General features: G+C 40.9%; 1 protein-coding gene across 1 annotated transcript; it reads left to right on the plus strand.

Annotated features, from left to right (window-relative positions):
• The first annotated feature begins 234 nt into the window (after positions 1 to 234).
• LIN7C (lin-7 homolog C, crumbs cell polarity complex component) lies at positions 235 to 19,983 on the plus strand. The gene is made up of 5 exons (XM_037899928.2): positions 235 to 398; positions 11,297 to 11,415; positions 12,874 to 12,945; positions 13,274 to 13,483; positions 17,202 to 19,983. Exons 1-5 carry the CDS (start codon positions 362 to 364, stop codon positions 17,355 to 17,357), a joined length of 594 nt encoding a protein of 197 aa, XP_037755856.1. The 5' UTR covers positions 235 to 361; the 3' UTR covers positions 17,358 to 19,983.
• Positions 19,984 to 20,395: the final 412 nt, after the last annotated feature.

Below are 20,395 nucleotides of genomic sequence, written 5' to 3' on the forward strand. Positions count from 1 at the left end.
ACGTGCGCTAGGGCTCCCCCAGGCCGCCGAGACACAGCGGTGGCACCGCAGCAGCAGGCACCGCCCGGGTGCCTCCCCCCGCTGCCGCCGCCGCGCGGCGCGGGCAGCCCAGCTGCGAAGCCTCCTGCCCGCCCCGGCGCTGGGACGGATTCCGCGGAGCGGAGCCCGCGCAGCCGAGCCCGCGCAGCCGCAGGGCCTGGAGCCGGGGGGGGGGAGGGGGCGTGGACCCAGACGCACCAGGATCGCGCCGCGGGACCAGCCCCGGGACCCCGCCCTGCAGGCAACGGCTGGGCCCCGTCGCCCCCACGCGCCTTGGCCTTCCGCGCGGCGCGCGTCACTTCCGGGTGCGAGCGAGGAGAAGATGGCGGCGCTGGGGGAGTCCGTGCGGCTGGAGCGAGGTGAGCGCGGCTCCGGCTCAGCCTCGCCGCCGTTTCCCCGGGGGAGAGCGGCCACCCCCACCGGCCGGGAGTGGCGTGCGGGGCGCTGCCCGGCTCCCCGCGCCGGGTGACGCAGCGGCAGCGCTCGGCGCCGGCCCGCTGGCTCCTGACGGGGAGCGGAGCCGGGCCGCGCTGTTGGGCGGGCGCGGTCCGAGGGGGCGGAGCCCTGGGTGGGCCCCTCTCCGCACCGTCCCGCGGCTGCGGCAATTCCGTGACACGTCCCCCTGGGGTGCCAGAGCAACGTCCGTCTGCGCCGGCCGGGCGGGGCGAGCCCCGAGGTGCCCGGCGGCCCCAGGGGTTGGGCGCATTGGGGTCTTCTAGTGCGTGCCCAGCGGGGCCGTGTTCTCCTGGCTCTCGCTTCGGTGGCCCCCTTCCCTCGGGTCCTCCCGGGGCCTTTGAATTTTCCTTGTACATCTTCGAGGCGAGAAGTACTGGTTGGAGCAGCAGAAACATTTTAACCATTAGTCTCTTCTTTTTTCTCTCCCCCCCCCCCGCCCCCAACACGTCCCTGGGTTCCTCTAAGGCAGAGGTGTCTGTAAGGTGCCACAAGTACTCCTTTTCTTTTGGGGTTCCTCTAGTTACCCCCAAGGCAGGAAATTAATTCCTTCTCATCAGGCTCCTGCGGATGATAAGCTTAGACACAGATTTTCCTTTTGGCTCTCATCACTTAAGTGAATGTCTGCAAGGCTGAGTTTGGTTTTTCAGTGGGGAAAAAAAACTTTTTAAAAAATTTTTCCCTTTACAATTTTGTTAGAATTTTCCCATCTGCTCCATCCTGGACTTGTGTCTTACTGGATAGTGTTTTGCACACACCTTGTGAGGGATAGTGATAGTAGGAATTTTACACATAGAAAACTTCTCAACTTTGAATTAAACTTGATAGATTGTCAGAATGGGTGAAAGAGGCAATAAACAAGGAAATAAACAATGTAAATGTCTAATAAACCATCTATTCAACTTTAAGTAATTCTCTCCTATCCTCTCCCACCCTCCCCAATTCATATTATTTCCACTCATCCCGACCAACCAGGCTAGGATGCAACCTGAGCACTGCAGCACCTGATTTATAGGCACCCTGCTGTTAAGTGGAATTAGGTGCCTAGGCCTATACAGTACATGGGGAGAGTTAAATACCTACGGCTATGTCTACACTACCACTTTTGTTGGTATAATTTATGTTGTTTGGGTGTGAAAAAACCACACCCCTGAGCGACATAAGTTACGCTGCCAGAAGCACCAGTATAGACAGCGCTGTGGGGGGGGGGGGGGTTCTCCCCCTCCCAACATAGCTATTGCCGCTTATTGGGGTGGTTTAATTATGTCAATGGAAGAGCGCTCTCCTGTTGACACAGAGAAGCTACAGGAGAGATCTTACAGCAGCGTAGCTGCATTGGTACAACAGCTGTAAGCTCTCTAGTGTAGACATAGTCTAAGTGTGGGATTCATAGAAAGCTGTAAGCTTATCAGGGGGAAGGAGGTGGTGGTGCTTCTGCCTGTACTCCACCTTATACCTAATAGTCCAGTGCTTAGAGCACTCACCCGGGATGTGGGTCCCCTGGTTCAAAGCCCCAAGTCAGAGCATAGGCTTGCCCCCATCTCTAACTCACGTGAGTACCCCAACCACTGGGCTATGGTGGATTCTGGGATGAGGCTGTCTATCTCTTCTCTTGAAGCTGTTCCACTTTGTAGAAAATACTTAATAGCCATTGGGTCAACAAGAGAGAGACACCGTTTGAGAGAGTTTGTAGCATAATGGTCAGGGTACTCACCTGAAATGAGAGACACTTAAGTTCAAGTCCCTTCTCTAATGACTATTTTCAGTCTAGCACCATGTCTGTCACATCAATACAAAATCCTGTACAGGTACAGTGGAGTTTTTGAAAGTCACATCAACCCCACATTGAGTCTCTGAACATATTAATGCATAATCAGTGGTTGGCATTAGGCTGAATATTGATTGTTTGGGATGCAGTGGTATTTGGGTGATGGAAAGGAGGTAGTTAAAGTTGAGAAAAGGAAATGAGCAGGAGTGTGGATAACTTAACAGCCTATTTCATTGCTTTTTACTAGTGTGCATTTATGAGATAAAAAGAAAAGGAGTACTTGTGGCACCTTAGAGACTAACCAATTTATTTGAGCATAAGCTTTCGTGAGCTACAGCTCACTTCATCGGATGCATCGGGTTATGAGATACACAGTCGTAACTCAAAGTTAATATATTTGTGTGTGAGAGAGTAAATGCATATATTGTTAGTTCAGATATGTTGTCTACCTCAAAATGCAGCTCTTGAAACTTTCTGATTATTTTCTTCTCTTCTCCCTGTTCCACAAATAAATCACTTGTAGCGGTTCCCCTCCCCCAAAGCTTGCGAATTAGAGCAGCTGGTTTTGCAATGGGATTAGCTGCTCTTGGTAAAACCTGGGGCGGCAGCATCCTCCACCTCATTACCCTGCCATTGTGCTTTATCCATGAAAACAAACAAATCTATGCAGAGTTATCTAGTAGGAATCAGTGGAACAAAAGAACTGTTTTATGTTTTCTTGCATATTGGTCTTGCCTCTTAAGAAAGGAGGGGGGAAAAGAGTACTGTATAGTTGTGTGTGTATATATGACACCTACTGACAGGCAGCACTATTTGCAGAAATAACCAACCTCTGTTAATTGTGGTAGTGTTGACTTTGGATAATTAAAGGATATTATCAAGGTAAGGGAATAAACTGATTACAGAGAGTTGGTGTGTAACCTAGGAAATGAGGGAAAATGTTTTAAAAAATTACCACACGTTTACTAGCAACAGGACTAAATCTGCTAACCAGAAGCACATATTAGAGAGACAGGGTGAGTGAGGTAATATCTTTTATTGGATCAACTTCTGTTGGTGAGAGAGACAAGCTTCAGGACCTGAAAAAGAGCTGAAAGCTCAAAAGCTTGTCTCTCTCTCAGCAACAGAAGTTGGTCCAACAAAAGATAGTACCTCACCCACATTGTCTCTCTAATATCCTGGGACCAACATGTCTATGATACTGCATATAGAGGCAAATATAGAAGAAATCTCTTCTCTCCTGCTTGAATCACAATCAACACCCTTTTTAGCAATTTCACTGGAGGCCAAGGATGAGCGACTAACCTCTCACACCTTGAGGTTATCTTTTAGAGTGGTGGCACTAGTAGAATAGTGTAGAGAACCTTGCACTGCTACTGTCTTTAATATACCTCTGCTCTAGTTAACTTTGCCTCCAGGATTGTCAGTCTAGTTCCTACCTCAGTCACCAAAAATTCACTTTTAAAGTGCGTGTGATAATCAGTATATCTGCTTGCTGCAAATATAATCCATCCTTTAAATAGTGTGGTGTGGGTTTGGTTGCTTTTGTTAATTATTTTAATTTGCTGCCTTTAATGGCATTATAGCCAAGTGTGTGAGGTTTTTTCCTTAAAGCCCCTCTTGAGTCAGTTCAGTATCCAATTTAGTCTCTTGTTGTTTTGAATAGTGGCCCAAATTGGGGCATACCTAGTGTGGCAGTGAAAGGGAGCACAAAGTGCCCAGTTAACCACATCATGGGTAGCAGTGCAGGAAGGCTCCATAGAACTGTTGTATCTCCCCCACCTCCTCAACTTCATGCTGGTGGGTGGGAGTGAATGGGGCAGAATAGGGCAGGATCGGAGTGGAGGAGACACAGCTACTCTTGGGAAGGCATGTTGTTCCAGTTATAGACCTAGTTCAGTTTACTCCCTCTTCAGAGCACCAGGAGAACCTGGGGAGAGATTGGGAATGAGGCCTTGTCTATACACAAGTTGTACTGCATTAACTCTATTAGTATGAAAAAAGATATGCCAGCATGAAAGTGCTTATATTGGAATATCAGCATTCACCCTCTGGATACCAGTTACACTTGTATAACTATTTTTGTTTTAAAAAATCACGCCCCCTAACTGGACGAAAGGGCCATTGCAATCTTTGGATGCGTAAACATGGGAATCTCAAGTAGGAATAGAGAGGTTGTTTTACTCCCTCTTTGGCATTGCTGTGACCTGCGCTGGAATATTGTGTCCAATTCTGGTGTCCGCAAGTCTAGAATGATGTTAAACTGAAGAAGATTCAGGGAAGAGCCAGAAGAATGATTAAAGGATTAGAAAACATGCCTTTTAGTGATAGATGCAAGGAGCTCGATCTATTTAGCTTAACAAAAAGAAGTTAAGGGGTGCCTTGATTAATTTATAAGTAGCTTACTTTAAGTACCTACCTGGGAAGCTGGCATGTGATGATAGAGGACTCTTCAGTCTAGCCAAGAAAGGTATAACATGATCCAATGTCTAGAAATTGAAGCTAGACAAATTCAAACCAGACATAAGGTGTGAATTGTTACGTGAGGGTAATTAACCATTAAAACGATTTACCAAGGGCTGTAGATTTTCCATCACCGGCAATTTTAAAATCAAGATTGGATGTTTTTCTAAAAGATAGGTTCTAGGATAAGGGTAGTCAATAGGCAGACTGCGGGCTAAATCTGGACCTCCAGACGCTTTTGAATAGACCCCGAAATGTTTTTATTTACTCATCATTATTCTTATTTTTTATTATTTTTCTCTGGAGTTTGGAACTTGACTATATCTTGACCAAGAAATTTGAACCTTGACAAAAAATAATCAACTTACCCCTGCTCTGGGAATTATTTTGGGGTAGTTCTGTGGCCTGTGTTATACAGGAGATGAATTTAGATGATCACAATGGTCCCTTCTGGCCTTAGAATCTGAGTGCATGAAATAATTATAATGGTACAAAATTTATGCATCAACCAGGCTTGAGCTGCTTTTGGGGCAATACAGTTATGTACTGCCCCTTACACTGTACTTGTGTAAAAGACACACTGGATCTCAAAATTAGTGTCTGAAGGTTCTGAGCATTCTACAGACATAAATTAAATCCTACTCCATCTTATATAACGCAATGTGTGGTCTCTCCACTCTTTTGGGGAACTTATAAGCAAAAGAACATCACATCAGTGCCCTATACCCTCTGTTGGCTCCCTATTTGCATCCTTAGTTTAATCTTTGAAACGCATTTTGGGCTGGGGCCAGGGTCCTTCAGAGATTGCCTTTTTTTGACTGATCAACACAGTTTCATTCAGAGGGATATGGAAATTGAGTTCCTAGGATGAAATTTCAGGGAGCTGGAGGCAAGGCATTCTCAGTTCCAGCTCCTTGACTGTGGAATACCTTACCAGAGAAGATCTAGTCTGTCTTCTGAGCTTTTTGCAAGAAAAAACAACTTCCCCCCCCCCCCAAAAAAAAAAAAAAAAAGCAACCCTTTTATCAGGTTCCTGTCTTGAATAGTAGAAACTGAAGAATGAAGGGGAGGTAGTCAAACCCTAGCATGATATCCATTTGGCCAAAAAAAAAAAAAAAAAAATTGTTTCAAAGTAGAGTATTAGGCATCCAGATATTAGTAATCTGATTATAAATGCTTTAGATGGGATGGACAGTTCAGTCTAGTTCAGCATGAAGTGCAAACAATGGAAGACTTGCTACAGAAAGGAATGTTAGACTCCACAGCACATGTAATAGTACTACTATTATGGTTATATAATGTAATTATTTATGCAGTGTTTGATTCTGGTGGGAAATTTTTTATTGCGTCAGAGCCTGATTCGATATTGAAAAAAATTTTACCAAATCAACTTTGCATTTATTAAAAAAAAATATATATATATATATATATATATATTTTCCAGGCATTATAGGTCTTGTTCTGCAACCTTAAATGTTCACTAAAAGAGCATCACACTGTCTGGAGTGGTTCACGACTGAGAGTGCCAACCTCAGGGCAGATTGTCAAAAAGCAGGGCAGACCCCCCAAATTGGATGTGTGTTCTGTAATTAGATAGCCCTGAGGGAATTCTGCGCTACTGCGCAATGCAGAATTTTGCAGAAATCCCCCCCACCCCAAAATGGGCTACAGAGACATTGGCTGCTACTAGGGGCCACTGAACCTGGCATAGCCCAGCTTGCAAATAAAAGACAAAGCTGAGGGGAGGAGGAGGGAACTGGACGGTTCCCAGTAGCTACAGTTCCCAGCACTGAAGGGAGGAGATGACAGCATGCAGGCAACTCCGTGCAAGCCTGGGACCCAGCAAAGGACTGTTTCTTGCTCTGGATCCCTGGTCTCTGTGGGGTACGGGATGTGAGTGTCTTGGCGGTGGGGGTGGCTGGGCTCTGGGGAGTAGAGGGTGTGAATGTCTGGGGCAGGATGTGGGGGGGGGGGGCTGCAGCTGGCCTCTGAGGCTCGGGGGTCTGAGTGTCGGCGGGGGGGGGGAATGTGCAGCTGGCCTCTGGAGGGTAGGGAGTGTGAGTGTCTGGGCTGGGGTCAGGGAGGAGGCAGAGAAATAGGAACTGGGTTGTCGTAGGGGTTTCTTTAACTCGTTACTCCTGAGGGAATTTTTGTGTATGTCTGTATTGTTACAGACATTCTTGCTGACAGGTATTTTGAAATAAATTTCCAAAATAATTGAAACTGGTGAGATGATACAGTATTATTTTGACCAATAACATTTGCAGAATTTTAACTTGTGCACAGAATTTTTAATTTTTTGGTGCACAATTCCCACAGCAGTAATTAGATTTCACCAACCCAGTAACAAATATGAATCCCTGAAGCACTGTAAAGTCTTACCATGGAGTCTCAAACAGTCTCCTTGGGCACTCCAGTCTATCTTGTCACCCAGGCAAGTTGGATTTAGTGATAGTTGGTTGCCATACACCAAAGATCACAAAAGATTTCAGGTTGCTTCCACTCCCCAGAGATGAGTCACTTACCCCAGGTTAATAGGTAGTTTAGATATCACACCAAAGACAACTGCTTATAACCAATCCTAAAGTAAACTAAGGATTTATTAACCAGGAAAAAGAAATGAATAGTTAATAAATCCTTTGTGTGTGTGTCTGTGTATATGTGTGTGTGTATAATATATATATATATACATATATATACACACATACACACAAATTAGTTACAGTCTAGGGGTCCAAAAGGTGACAGAGTTGTACCAATTTGTTGGCACTGAATGTCTATTAGGGGTAACCCAGGTTGACCATGGGGGATCTCTGCATCTGTTTCCTAGCTCCAGCCCTGTCAGAATTCAAACAGCAAAGAGATGACAAATTTTCTTGTTCACTCTCCTTTTTTCCTTCTTCCAGAATTCAGGATGATGGGATGAGCCCTTTTGCACATAGCCTGTGCAGGAACAATTAGTAACATTTTGTATTGTGATGTTTCACAATGGCCCATTTAGTTTTGATAGTCCTTCCTGATGGGCAAGAGGAAATCATCTTTCATAGGGATTTAGTACTAGGTGAAGTTTTTTCTTGTTTGGTGGGTTATGTTCTGAACTATATAGCAAATACTTAAATATCATCTTCTAGCATGGGATATAGACATTATAAGTAGGATTAATATGTTTAGCAATTTACTAGTAATTCATAAAGTCCAGACAGATAGTTATAAGTCCAATACTCATCTTAACCATACTAACACGCAGGTGAGCTGGACTGGTTTCCAGCAATGACTTTGTCAGTGCTCAGCTGCAGCCTAAAGCATTGGCAAGAGCTGGCATCTGGTCTGCCAGTGTCACAAAGAGAATAATCTAACTTTTCAGGTACTCTTTCACACTATGCTGTTTAAGCTTTGTTTGGAAGAAGTGGAGCTATCAGCTGTCCTTAAAAATAAGTTTTATCATTCTCTGCCTAATTTCTCGCTATAACTAAATTCCTTTAAGCCTGTGCAAAAGTTATTGCATTTTTGGTTGAACGAACAGTTTATAAAGCTGTAATGTATTGTGTGTATATGTAGATTTGCATGAGGGAAAACTTCTGATCTTTGCTCCCCTGTGGTACTTGTAAAACTGGAAGGGTGTATGCGTCCTGTGAAAGTAGGGTGGATTTGATTTAAATCAAATTGATTTAAATCATTAGTCAGGAAGACTCTATTTAATCATGGTTTTCTACATAAAAGTGCATTCTTGTTGGTTGTTCTAATCTTAATACGTATTCTTCACAACTCAGATATAGATGTAGGTTTCATTTTTAGAAGGTCCACACTATATACATTTTTAAACAGTGATTTATTTTGAAAACTTTTCAGATTAGTTTTACAGCTATATCAGAAAATGAATGATTGTTTGGCTATTTCATTTACTAAAGGTAATTGAAGCAGATATTTATGAAGTCATTGCGAGGTGAACTATCTTCCATATAAGAATTTCTTTGTGTAGCATCTTGCCCCCAGAAAGGAGAGAGAGCTATTTTTATCTGTCTCTGGCCCTAGTGAAAGGTGCTGTATAGCAGTAGTAGTCCACAGAATTCATGATAAAACCATCGTTCTGAAACCCTGAAGTAAAAGAAGGTTGCAGTCCATCAGCTCTTCAATCCCATTCAAAGGTCATGATTCCCAGGTCACCCATCTGAGAGTCAGTAACCACTTTATCATGGTTCATTCAGCTGCTGTTCCAGGGCCCTGTTCTCCAGGTCTTCTGCCTGAGAGTTCCAAGACCTGCTTCTCTCCCATAAGTGTCATCCCATAGCCCTGAGACAGGCCCCTGCAACAGAACTCCCCACACTGTTCCACTCAGCCAAACCTCCCTTTCTGTGAGTCATACCCCAGCTCAGGGAATGTTTCTGCATGACAACCCCCTTGTTTGGAGCTGAGCTTCCTGCAGCCCTCCACTCAAGCCTGCTGCAAGGAGTTCTTCCCACAATGTTCCACACATCCAGGCCTCTTTGCTTATGAGTCCTATTCCTGCTCTGAGATCCACTCTCCAGCATCAACTCTTGTTTTGGGCTCAGCTTCTCCTAACCAGGCTGGTGGTGGTTCTTCCTAGGAACCTCTGGAAGCTCTGACAAGCTCTCCTTTAACTTGGCAGGTTTTCCGCAGCTCTGGTCAGTCCTCACCATCAACTTTTCGCTCTTCTCAATGGCTTTCTACCAGCTCTCCTCTGCTGCTGCTTCTCTTTCCTGGGTCTCTGTTCCTCCTCAGACAGCTCTCACCTGCCCTTCTCTATCTCTCTGTCAGTGCTCTCAGGCTGCTCTGACTCACCAGCTTTCTCCTACTCCCCCTTTCCCCCCACTTAAACCCAGTTGAAGTGAGCTGATGGCACAGCTTTGGCCCTGCTTCCTCTTAAAGGGCCAGTGTCGCCCAGTAACAGACCTTAGCTGTTTTCCCTTCTTCTGTCCATACCTGCTTCCTATGAAGTGTTTAAGCTTAGTCAGCTGTACTCCCAGTCAGTTGGACCAGAACTCTACTCAGAAAATCCATAGGTGATTCCACCACCTGAAATAAGCAGAGCAATGAACTTTGCTTTTTCAGGCAATTTTCCTGTAAGATTCTCTTTGCCACCTCTGACCATGTTTCAGCCTTAACAATGTAGGCAAGTAGTGCGGGAGGCTTGTACAGAGTTGCCTGGCAGGTGAAACTTGTAGCTCTGCTATGCAAGTAATTCCTCCATCTAGCAAAGCCCTGGTGGTTTGTCACAGTAGATCTCAGATCTGCCAGACAGGAGCTCCCATTGCCAATATTTATCATGGATGAGATGGGTGGGTGTGACATACCAGGGTACAGTCCAGACTAATGAGCAGTTGTGTTAACCCCTGCCCTGCAACCTTGGGTGCCTTACAATGTCTTGGTGAAGTAGCTCTCACCTGGGCCACTCACAAATAGCCTTCTAGCTTGCAAGCCACATCCTGAGCATCTACGTGTAACTGCAGGCTGCCAACCACACTTGGGTTACACTTTTGCTCTCACCAGCCCTGCTTATACTGCAGGGTCACCCCCAACATACCCCCCAGTCTCATATTTCTACCAGAAATCTATACTGTACTGCCTGGTCCTCTCCCAGAGAGTACAAAATATTGTAAGTCCATTATTCCTTTAAGGGAATCATATGCACATAACTTGTCACCCCAAATGGCATTACCCAGGCACTTCAACTTGAACATACTGGATTAGATAAAACAAGTTTATTAACTACAAAGAGAGAGAATGCAAGTAACGAGACATAAAAGTCAGAAATGGTTACAAGACATGCCTTGTACAAAAATTATTACAGTAGTATGTAGGGTGTGAACATGGGTAGATTCTGTAACAGTGGATAAATATGGATTGAAGGGAGGCATAGAGGCAACAAGACTCAGAGGTTTGTAGGGGCTGTAACTGGGAAGGCAAGTAGAACCAGGAAGTCAAGGAAGTCAGAATATGCAGTGACCAGGAAGCTATGTTGGGCAGTGGGTCTCCCTATTGATGGAGAGTGGATAAATCATCAGGGTAACTGAAACAGTGTGCACTGTTACCCAGTATACCCATACCAGCTCTTCTGCTCAATTCTTTTTTTTTTCTACCCTGTGTAGTTGCCTTCCTCATTCCATGTGTGAATGCTGATATTGATCAATGTTGATTTTAAACAAAGTAGAATGGAGAATGAGACAGGGACCATAAAAAGCACACATTGATGGGGCATGGAAAGTGGTAAAGGCAGCTAGGAATGGGTTCCAAGGATCAGAGGGACAAGTAGATTTCAACATATGAGGATCTTGAAGATGAGATATGCAAGGAGTCATTGGAGGAGGGAGGGCCTGGATGTTGATGCATTAACTGGTGTCTTCTCAGTAGTATTTAGTGATTGTGTTAAAGGAAACGCATTTAAGCATTTTGCGAATACAGACTAACATGGCTGCTACTCTGAAACCTGTCATTTAAGCATCCTTAATTCTGACTTACAAAGTGGTGTGTATGCGTGTGCATGAATGAACTAAAAGAACGTTATCTGAGTAAAAGTCAAGTGTTCATCATTATCAATATTCTATCTTTCCCCAGACATCTGCAGAGCTATTGAGTTGCTGGAAAAATTGCAGAGGAGTGGAGAAGTACCACCACAAAAACTGCAGGCTTTGCAAAGGGTCCTTCAAAGTGAGTTCTGTAATGCTGTGAGGGAGGTAAGTTAACCTGGCATAAACAAATAGCTACCAAAAATACCAGATATATGCCGGCTTCTAATATATGTAGTGTTGTACCTGCTAAGCAGGAACAAAGCTAGCTGCTGCACGAGTTTGTTTTGAATTACTTTTTAATTTGACCTCAAATCTGTTATCTGCAAACTTTGGGGCTTAATTCTTTATTTAAAAAAAAAAAAGTAGGGAAGGATTTAAAACAAAATGAACAATTGTCTTAACATACTTAGATTTAAATTTTGCCCCAAAGTAACCTAGATAAGGATATATTAGCTTAGGTTACAGAAAGCCAATTAACAATTCATACCTTTCTTGAAGAGAGAACTTGAGTGTTTGACTTTCCTGTCAGCTACAAGCATCTGTACCCTACAGTGCAAGTGAGGGCTTGTCTTCACTACTAAAAAAAAAAAAAAAAAAAAAAAAGGCGGGGGGAGTGGGAGGGGGCTGTATTTTTTACTTTGGGGTAACTAACACATGAGCTGTCACAAGGCAAAGACACAGTGAAGACAAGACACTTCAGTTTTACCACAAGGTAAATTCGCCAGAGTTTGACCTCAGTGAGTTTACTTTGCAGTAAAATGAAAGTGTCGTGTCTTCATGGTATTGTTATGGGATAGCTCATGTGCATTAGTTACTCTGAGGTAAAAAATGCATCTTTTTTTTTTTTTTTTAGTAGTAAAGACAAGCTCTTGAGTCAGTACAGATCTGAATGCCCTTCTATCTCCGCCTTATGATTAACATTCTGTTCTAGTATTAATTATTATCTCCCCAAGGCTCTCACTCCCTTACCTGCACTCGGAATGGTTCTTCCTGGTGTGTGGGCATGGGTGGGAGTAGCTGCAGATCCAGCTATTGCTTTTGGTTTCGGTGATAGCAGTGCTATTTTGTTGTAATGGTAATATTCACTGTGCTTTAATGGCCCACTCATTAGGCCCAGGGGAAGGTGTGACTTAGTATCGCAGTCCTGTCTCAGGCTATGTCTACAAAACTTCTTGTTCAGGGGTGTGAATATTCCACCCCGAGTGACATAAGTTACACTGACATAAGTGCTCGTGTGCACAGCACTATATCTGCAGGAGAGCTTCTGCCGCTCGTGAAGGTGGGTTTTTTTATGCCAATGGGAGAGCTCTCCTGGCAGCGTAGTGCATCTTCACCAGATGCGCTGCAGCAGTGCAGCTGTGTCGATACAGCTGTGCCATTACAGTGCTTTATATATAGACGTGGTCTCAGCTAGAGACCAGTAGGGCAGATTCATTGTCTTTCAGGCACATACCCTTTCTCTCTGTAAATTAGGAAATGCAATTTTGAGAGTAGCAGCAGAAGTATTGATCTCTTGTCACACATCTAACACAGTAGATTATTTGTCACACCATCTAAGCAGAAAACCTATATATTCATTTTTCCCATTAAATTATGTACCTACTAAATAACTTTGTCCTAAAGGTATATGAGCACGTATATGAAACTGTGGACATCAGCAGTAGCCCAGAAGTGAGAGCTAATGCTACAGCAAAGGTAAAAGTCTTACTATAACTAGAATAGAATGTAATAGTTTGTCACAAAAAGGGTGATATAGATGTCTCCTCCTGATATGACCTGTTAATCTTTAAGTTGTATGAACAAGATATGAAAGACTTGTTATTTAAAATGACATTCATTTTTATTTTATTCAAAACGCCCCTTAGTTTTCGTATTCTGATGTTGGTACCTGGGATACACATTATATTTACTTAATTGTCTGTCTCAAAAACCTTTTCAAATGCTTACCACCTCTGACTATAAGAGATGGAGACTTTATAAGATTCTGATTTTAAGAAAAATTAAATAGTTTTGTTTCTTATAGGCCACAGTTGCTGCATTTGCTGCCAGTGAGGGTCATTCACATCCCAGAGTTGTTGAACTGCCAAAAACAGAAGAAGGTCTTGGATTCAACATTATGGGAGGCAAAGAGCAAAACTCTCCAATCTATATCTCTCGAATTATCCCAGGCGGTATAGCTGATAGACATGGGGGACTGAAACGTGGAGACCAGCTTCTTTCTGTAAACGGAGTGGTAGGAATTGGCTTTAACTTTCAGTTGTAGTAACTACTTGTGTCCACTTGAGGGTGTATAGAGACTGTAGTCTGCATAAGCCTGGTGCCTTTTTTTAGTGTTGGCAAAGTGATAGAAATTTCATCCTGCTGTTTGCAGTTGATTCATAATTAGCAAGACTAGGATATTGGACAAAAACTTGAGTACGACAAGAGTTCTTGGACTATGCTTTGCTATTGTACGTGAATTCACTAAATGGTAATACAAGTATACCATTACCTGAGGCAATATTTCAGAGCATGGGAAGATAAATAAGGTCAGATGGTAGGTACTCTGTTTTGAAGCAAACTGTATTATTGCCTTATGAAATAGTTTTACAGTTACAGATGGGCATAATTTTTTCAACAAATAGTAAATCTGCTGAAAAATGCTGTTTTGGTGCAACCAAAACTATTTGCAAATTGGGGTCAAATCCAGTGAATAGTTTCAGCTGAATAAAAATTGAAAAAAAAATTTCAAAAGTCAAATGGTTTGTTTTGAAATTTTTGAAACAAACTGTTTGGAATCAGCCTGTACCATTTCAAAATGCCATTTTGAACTGACCAAAGAGAGGTTTTTTTGCTTTTTTATTTCAGCAAGAAAAATGGGGTGGGGGAATCAGTTTTAGTTTGCAATTTTTTGGGGATTTCTTTAGTTTGGCCACCAAACCTAAAAAGCAATTATTCATTCAGCTCTAGTTACAATGGTGTTAAAGTGGTTCTGCTACATGTGTCCCTGATGTTGCAGACTTTTAATAATGTGAATTTTTGCAACTTGTACGGTAAGTATCAAAACCATTCAATCTAAGGCAAGATAATGTGACGGTCCTTTGATGTTGTCATTGTCCTGATAAAAATGCTGCTGGAGACTGAAAACTATGACAAAGTGCAAGCTATAAAGTAATTTTTGCAGGGACTGTGATTTTTTCACTTAAGTGCTGAGATTTTAAAAACCATTCCTCCAGTTTCTTATAAAAAGGAGCATATACTTTAAACTCAGTCACTGATTTTTTTAAATTCAGCCACAACACATAAAATACCAACCTGCGGCTTTCTGGGTGATGAGAAAAAGGAGACTGCTAAAGGGATTTTAAATTATTTTGGTGTATATATTTATAGAACAATTCTTGCTCCTCAGATACTGTCAGACAGTTCTGAGTGAACTACACAAGTTTTGATTGTACTTTCAAAAACTCTTAATTTATATGTACTAGTTAAAATTCAGGCTCTAGTAACTACTTGTACATACCTAACCTTATTTTATGACTTAGGTTTTAATTCAATCATGTAGTCTGTAACCATAGCCACTCTTGTGATGCAGAGGTAATTGGAGAGCTATTAGATGTCCCCAAAAGGCATAGTCATCTCTTAAGCCACCTGGTTCTGCAGCCCCCAGCATATGGAATGGGAAGGGGTCATGGCCAAAATGCTACAGTTGTTCTGTGTTGGTACCATGGTTCCTTGGGCTAGCCAGTGTATCTTTATAGAAATTCCCAAGTTGCTCTAAAATATACTGAGACTAGTATAGAACTGGCACCAGAATCCACAAGCCTCAACTGGCTTCTTCTGCCTTCTTCACACACAGACACTCCAAAAAAACAAAAAAAAACCAAAACCACCCTGCTTAACAGACAGTGGGCATAAATTTAAATATATATTTATAACAATAAATAAAACTGGGATGTGTGTGCATGCACATGCAAGGTATGTTGGTTGTATGTTACCAATAAATATTCTTCTCATGCCTCTGAACACGTTCCTAACATCTTAATATATATATTATGCAACAGACTTGTTTTTAATAACTGTATTCAGAATTAACTTAGTGTCGCAGTTTCAGGAGTAACTGCACCTGTATTCCCCCTCCGTGGTCCCTCAAGGGTGCCCACTTACCATTTCAGGCTCCTACTAGTCACCTTTCTTGGATGGAGATTCATGGCTCTCTCCTTTCTGATGAGAAGTTTTAGGCTGTACAGTTGCCTGCCTTACACTGCGATACCTCCAGCAAGCTAATCTGTGTAAGGTTCTGCCCTGTGCATTGCTTTCTCTCTGATGACAATGGCAGTGTTGTTTTGCTTTGGTTTTTTGTTTTGTTTTTTTTGTTAACCAGTGACCATGCACTGTAACATGCAAAATACATTTATTCTTAGGTCAAAAGTATTGCAGAGAAAACATTAAAAAAGATCCCCAACAATAAATAGATTTAAACCCCACACTAAACATACCAGGAATTGCTCATCTGTTTTATGGAGCCCCAGTAGACCAAAGTCTTTCCAACCTTTCAGACCAAGGATTGAAATTCCCCTGGATCCAAGTTCCTGCCTGTTTGTTGAATCAAAAAGAAGACCCCAAGTCAGTTCAAGCTCATCCGTTTATACCAAAAGGTCTTTCTTTGTTTCTGGAAAAATGCAGTCTGGACCAGTATATGCAAACTGTTTACAATCTCAGGAACTGTAGTAATCACACACACACACACCCCATTGCTTTTAGTTCCTGAAGGACCTGTGGTAACCCTCTCCTCATAGAGTTGCATACAGTCTCTGGCTCACAATAATACATACAATATTAATAAATTTAATGCAATATGCTCACCAAAGATACTGCATGTGGCTGCAATATCTGTCACACTTAGCACTTACAAGGCTCAGTGTATTGTTGCAAAGGCTTTAATGTTTATGCCTTTGCCAGAACCTAGCTAATAGAGAATATTTTGAAAACTAGATTCTTGTCCACTAAAATATTTTTAATGGACATTTCCAGAATTTTTATACTAGTAACATTTAGTGTATATTGTTCGTTTACAACAGAATTCAAATATATTTGTATAGACATAGTTTAGAAACTGTAAGCAATCTCACATATTATTTTGCAATTGATTTTTTTTCAAATCTCTTACTGACACCATATATCCTTATAAGCTTCTCATGCGATTTTTAAAAAGAGAACGACTTGTGCGTCCAACTGAATAACAAAAAATGAAAATATCCAAGCACATTTTCTAAATCTAATAGAAGAGAAATAACTTGGTGTTTTTTTTTTTAACTGTTGTCTTTCTTTTTGTAAGTAACTTTATAGTAACGGGGAAACCCTCCAATCAACAGGTACACCACCTGCCTTCTAGCTTCTAATAGCAGCAGTGGGAGGTAGGCTTGGGATAGTAATGTCATTGTGTTTGATAACTATAATAAAGTTGAGAGAAATAACTTTTGCTGACTAATGATAAAACATATGATGCCTGGATCTTATAACAGATGCAGTGGTGGGGAGAAGTTGCTAAATACTATTTGTCTGGAGGGAAAATTTCATAAATTCTATTAAATGTAGACTTTAAAACGTAAAGGACCATGTTTTAAAATGTTTCTCTTATTGTGCTTATTGTGTGTGTAAAACATAAAATCTAGGGACTCTCAGTATGTCTGCTTATTCCCTGTCTCCCATGATAAATTAGTTGCTTGGCACTCATTTCCACATTACTTTTTTTTACACTAGTTAGAAAAGAAAACACAAAGTCTGTTTGGTGTCTTGTTGAAGCTTCAGGTCTTCAACTGGGTGATAGCGCCCCTTGCATTACAGTTTCAAAACTGTCATACTTCTAGTTTTTTATTATAATGGAAATATTTTGTGTAACAAAGGAGCTAAAGAATCTTCTGCAACACTTGTATTCTTTGCTAATGTAGTATTTAATGGTTTATGCTTTACAGAGCGTTGAAGGAGAACACCATGAAAAAGCAGTAGAACTGCTGAAAGCAGCTCAAGGAAAGGTTAAGTTAGTTGTACGTTACACACCAAAGGTCCTGGAAGAGATGGAGTCACGATTTGAAAAAATGAGATCGGCAAAACGCAGGCAACAGAACTAATACTGTACATTATAATTTATGGAGAAAATTATACTTGGTTTTACAATTAATAGTTTGATTTGTGACCTAACAACATGAACTGCCCTAAACTATAAAAGATGCTATCCTTTAAAAAAAAAATCTGTTTGCAATTTTATAAATGCCTTCATTACTAACATTGCTTAGTTCTAAAACACCCAAATGCTTCTTGAAAAAATAGTTTACACAAGCATTTCTATCCAGTTGTTCTTACAGATCTTTTGCAAATAAATCTTTAACTGTGAGACAAATTTATAGACTTTTTTAAATGCATTTTTAATAAGATGTACTTCTACATTTGTAACATTCTTTTTTCTAAAGATTTTCATTTGGCATTACTTTAAAATTGATGAAAGTCTTCTTAAAAAAAATTTGAGCTTACTGATTAAAAATCAAAGACTTTTACCTATGAAGCTTTTGGCACTTTTCTTCTTAAAAGCATACTGTACATCAGCTACATAAAGCTAAGCATGACTTATTGTGTAGTTGGTAATAAGTACTGGATTTTGTAATTTTTGATGAGTGCATTGTTTTTACATATGTGGTAGGTCATAACTCAGTATGATAAATACTAATTTGGAAATTTTGTTACCTCGTCTGTAAATAATTTACAATGAACATTCACTTAGTGATTTTTTTAATAATTGACATCTAAAAATCTGGAACAATCATTCCTATAATTTATATTATTTTATACTAATTTTTGAGCAGTTAGAGAAAAATTGTATATTGATTGCTATTCATCTTGATTGCATCCATGTCTATTCGTATTCAGAAAAAAAGTACAATATATTTAATGCAATGCAGAAAGAATTTCATATGTATTTCCCTGCCTTTTCCACTTCTTGTTTTAAAAGGTATTTGTCCTAACAGGAATTTGAATTTATCCAATTGCAATCCTATCATTTATAGAGATGAGTCACACAGGATTGGGGGCAGTTAATACTTAAATTAATAAAGATTTTCCCTTTTGCGAGACTAAACAGTGGTGTGGGATATCCTGGTTGACGGCTACAGTGACCTGCAAAAGTTAACAAACCTCACAAAATTATCTGTAAGATTCCAAAAGAAGAAAAATATTGATAACGTATTTTAACAAAACGTGATTTACTATTAGCTACTTCTAATCTAGAGAAATCTGATTCTTTTAGTTCCTAGTCCAGAATGAGCAGCATCATAATATACCATGAATAGAGAATGTGGTGTTACCTGCTTTGGGGTAGGAACGAGAAAATCTGCAGATCAGATGCGAAGTGGCTAATGACTCTCTGTTGTGGTGCAGTGTTATTTTTAAGCACAGTTGAGATGATTACATTTTTGAACAGCTACATATTTCTTGGAATCTACCAAGTTCTGGACTGTGCCCTTTCTTGTAATGACTTCACCTCTTAGTATACACCTAGAGGTAGCTTGACAGTACACTGGGTGTCTGTTCAATTGAAAGGCAGCTTTAAGTGCATCCTACTGACTGTAAACAAGTAAGTTCTTAGAGGCTTAAACTGAAAAGTGCAGTTCTGAGTGTCTGGCTCATCTCTAATCTGTGTTCACATGGAACAATATGAAGTCAGTTGTAAACTTAATGCCACTGTATGAAAGATGGTAAAAGGTTAAAAATTTTAAAAATAATGGCATGAAGTTTATGCTTAGCTGGCCCAGTGTATAAGTAATAACACTTGCATGGTTGCTACAAGCAAGTTAGAAATGTGAACCCTTTCTGGATGTTTGTAAGCATTGTAAGACTTTAAAGATAATATTTTAAAGATTTTTGAGAGTAGAGTCTGAAACGCAATATGAATATTTATCAATTAGATGATATTGAGCACTGAATTGCATGGTTGAGTATCGTTAGCCTGTTTCAGAAGGCTACGTCTTACTAGTGGGACCATGTTTTGAACTGTATATTTTTATGGAATGGTTAATGTTTAAAATATTTAGACCAAAATCAGTAGTTAGGCCAATCATGGAAATGTTTTAATTTAATTGTAAAATAGTAGAGAATTGTTTTTAGAGCTTTATATATTAAAGAGAAGTATGAGTACAAGTAAAGACAGTAATATGTATTATAAAACTTGTATACCTTGTGTTACTGGGTAAAGCAATGTGTTTTGTTACCCTAAAGAAATATTTACTTTAGTGTAGCTGGAGCTGCTATAGGTAAATGCATTAGCATTTCCATTATAAACTATGGCTTCTAAATTCACTATATCAACTGTTCCAAAACTCTTTGGGTTGAAGCCTGGCATACATGCTATTGTATGTGTGTGTTGGGGGGTAGGTTAATTAAAAAAACAATTGAAATTACCTTTTTCTGTTGTTCTAAAATTGCAATTATTACATTAGCAGTCTGTCGTCTTGCATGGTCTGAAAACTCTCTGTAATTTTTAAAGTAAGGATGGGTTAAAAATCACCAAGAAACTTACATTCTTAACTACTACTGAGTAGGTGCAGGGGCTGCACTGTGTTAGTACACAGTCCATACACGTGCAATACTTGGGCACACCATCATGAGTTAAGGACAGAAATAATTTCTGTGGATGATGTTATGCATCTGTTGCTGTTGAGAGTCCCTGGATTTTAGGAACACAGAAAATAAAGAGGTGGAATTACACATTTTTGTGTGTAGGTTTTTTTTGCTTCCTCATTTGCTACTCTACTTCCAGTGAGCCTTATGAAAGAGTGTGTTGTGACTGGCTATTCAAAATTTCACTACCTGTGACTGGCAATTCAGAATCACTCCTGGAGCTGAGAGTATTCATATCAGGAGAATACGGCTATGCAAATTAAAATGCATGTGTGGAAGTTAATCCTATCAAGTTTACATTTTGGTCGGCTCTCTTAACAGCTGATTGGGTTGGATTGGTGTGCTCTCTTAACAGCTGATTGGGTAGGATTTGAGGGTCTCACTTTTCTCCCTTATTTTGCCGTCTGTCTGGAGTTAATAGAAGGACTAGGAAAAAATTCTTGTGATTATGGAGGTACTACTGCCATCTGTCTCAGATAAGTATCTGAATTGCTATGAC

The sequence above is a fragment of the Chelonia mydas genome, chromosome 6 (genome assembly GCF_015237465.2).
Source record: "Chelonia mydas isolate rCheMyd1 chromosome 6, rCheMyd1.pri.v2, whole genome shotgun sequence".
Taxonomy (NCBI): Eukaryota; Metazoa; Chordata; order Testudines; family Cheloniidae; genus Chelonia; species Chelonia mydas.

Excerpts from the sequence above, each read along its gene's own strand:
- LIN7C (XM_037899928.2), top strand. The coding sequence starts at position 362 with ATGGCGGCGCTGGGGGAGTCCGTGCGGCTGGAGCGAG. Across the intron at positions 399-11,296 it reads GTCCGTGCGGCTGGAGCGAG|ACATCTGCAGAGCTATTGAG; the intron begins GTGAGCGCGGCT and ends ATCTTTCCCCAG. Across the intron at positions 11,416-12,873 it reads TCTGTAATGCTGTGAGGGAG|GTATATGAGCACGTATATGA; the intron begins GTAAGTTAACCT and ends TTTGTCCTAAAG.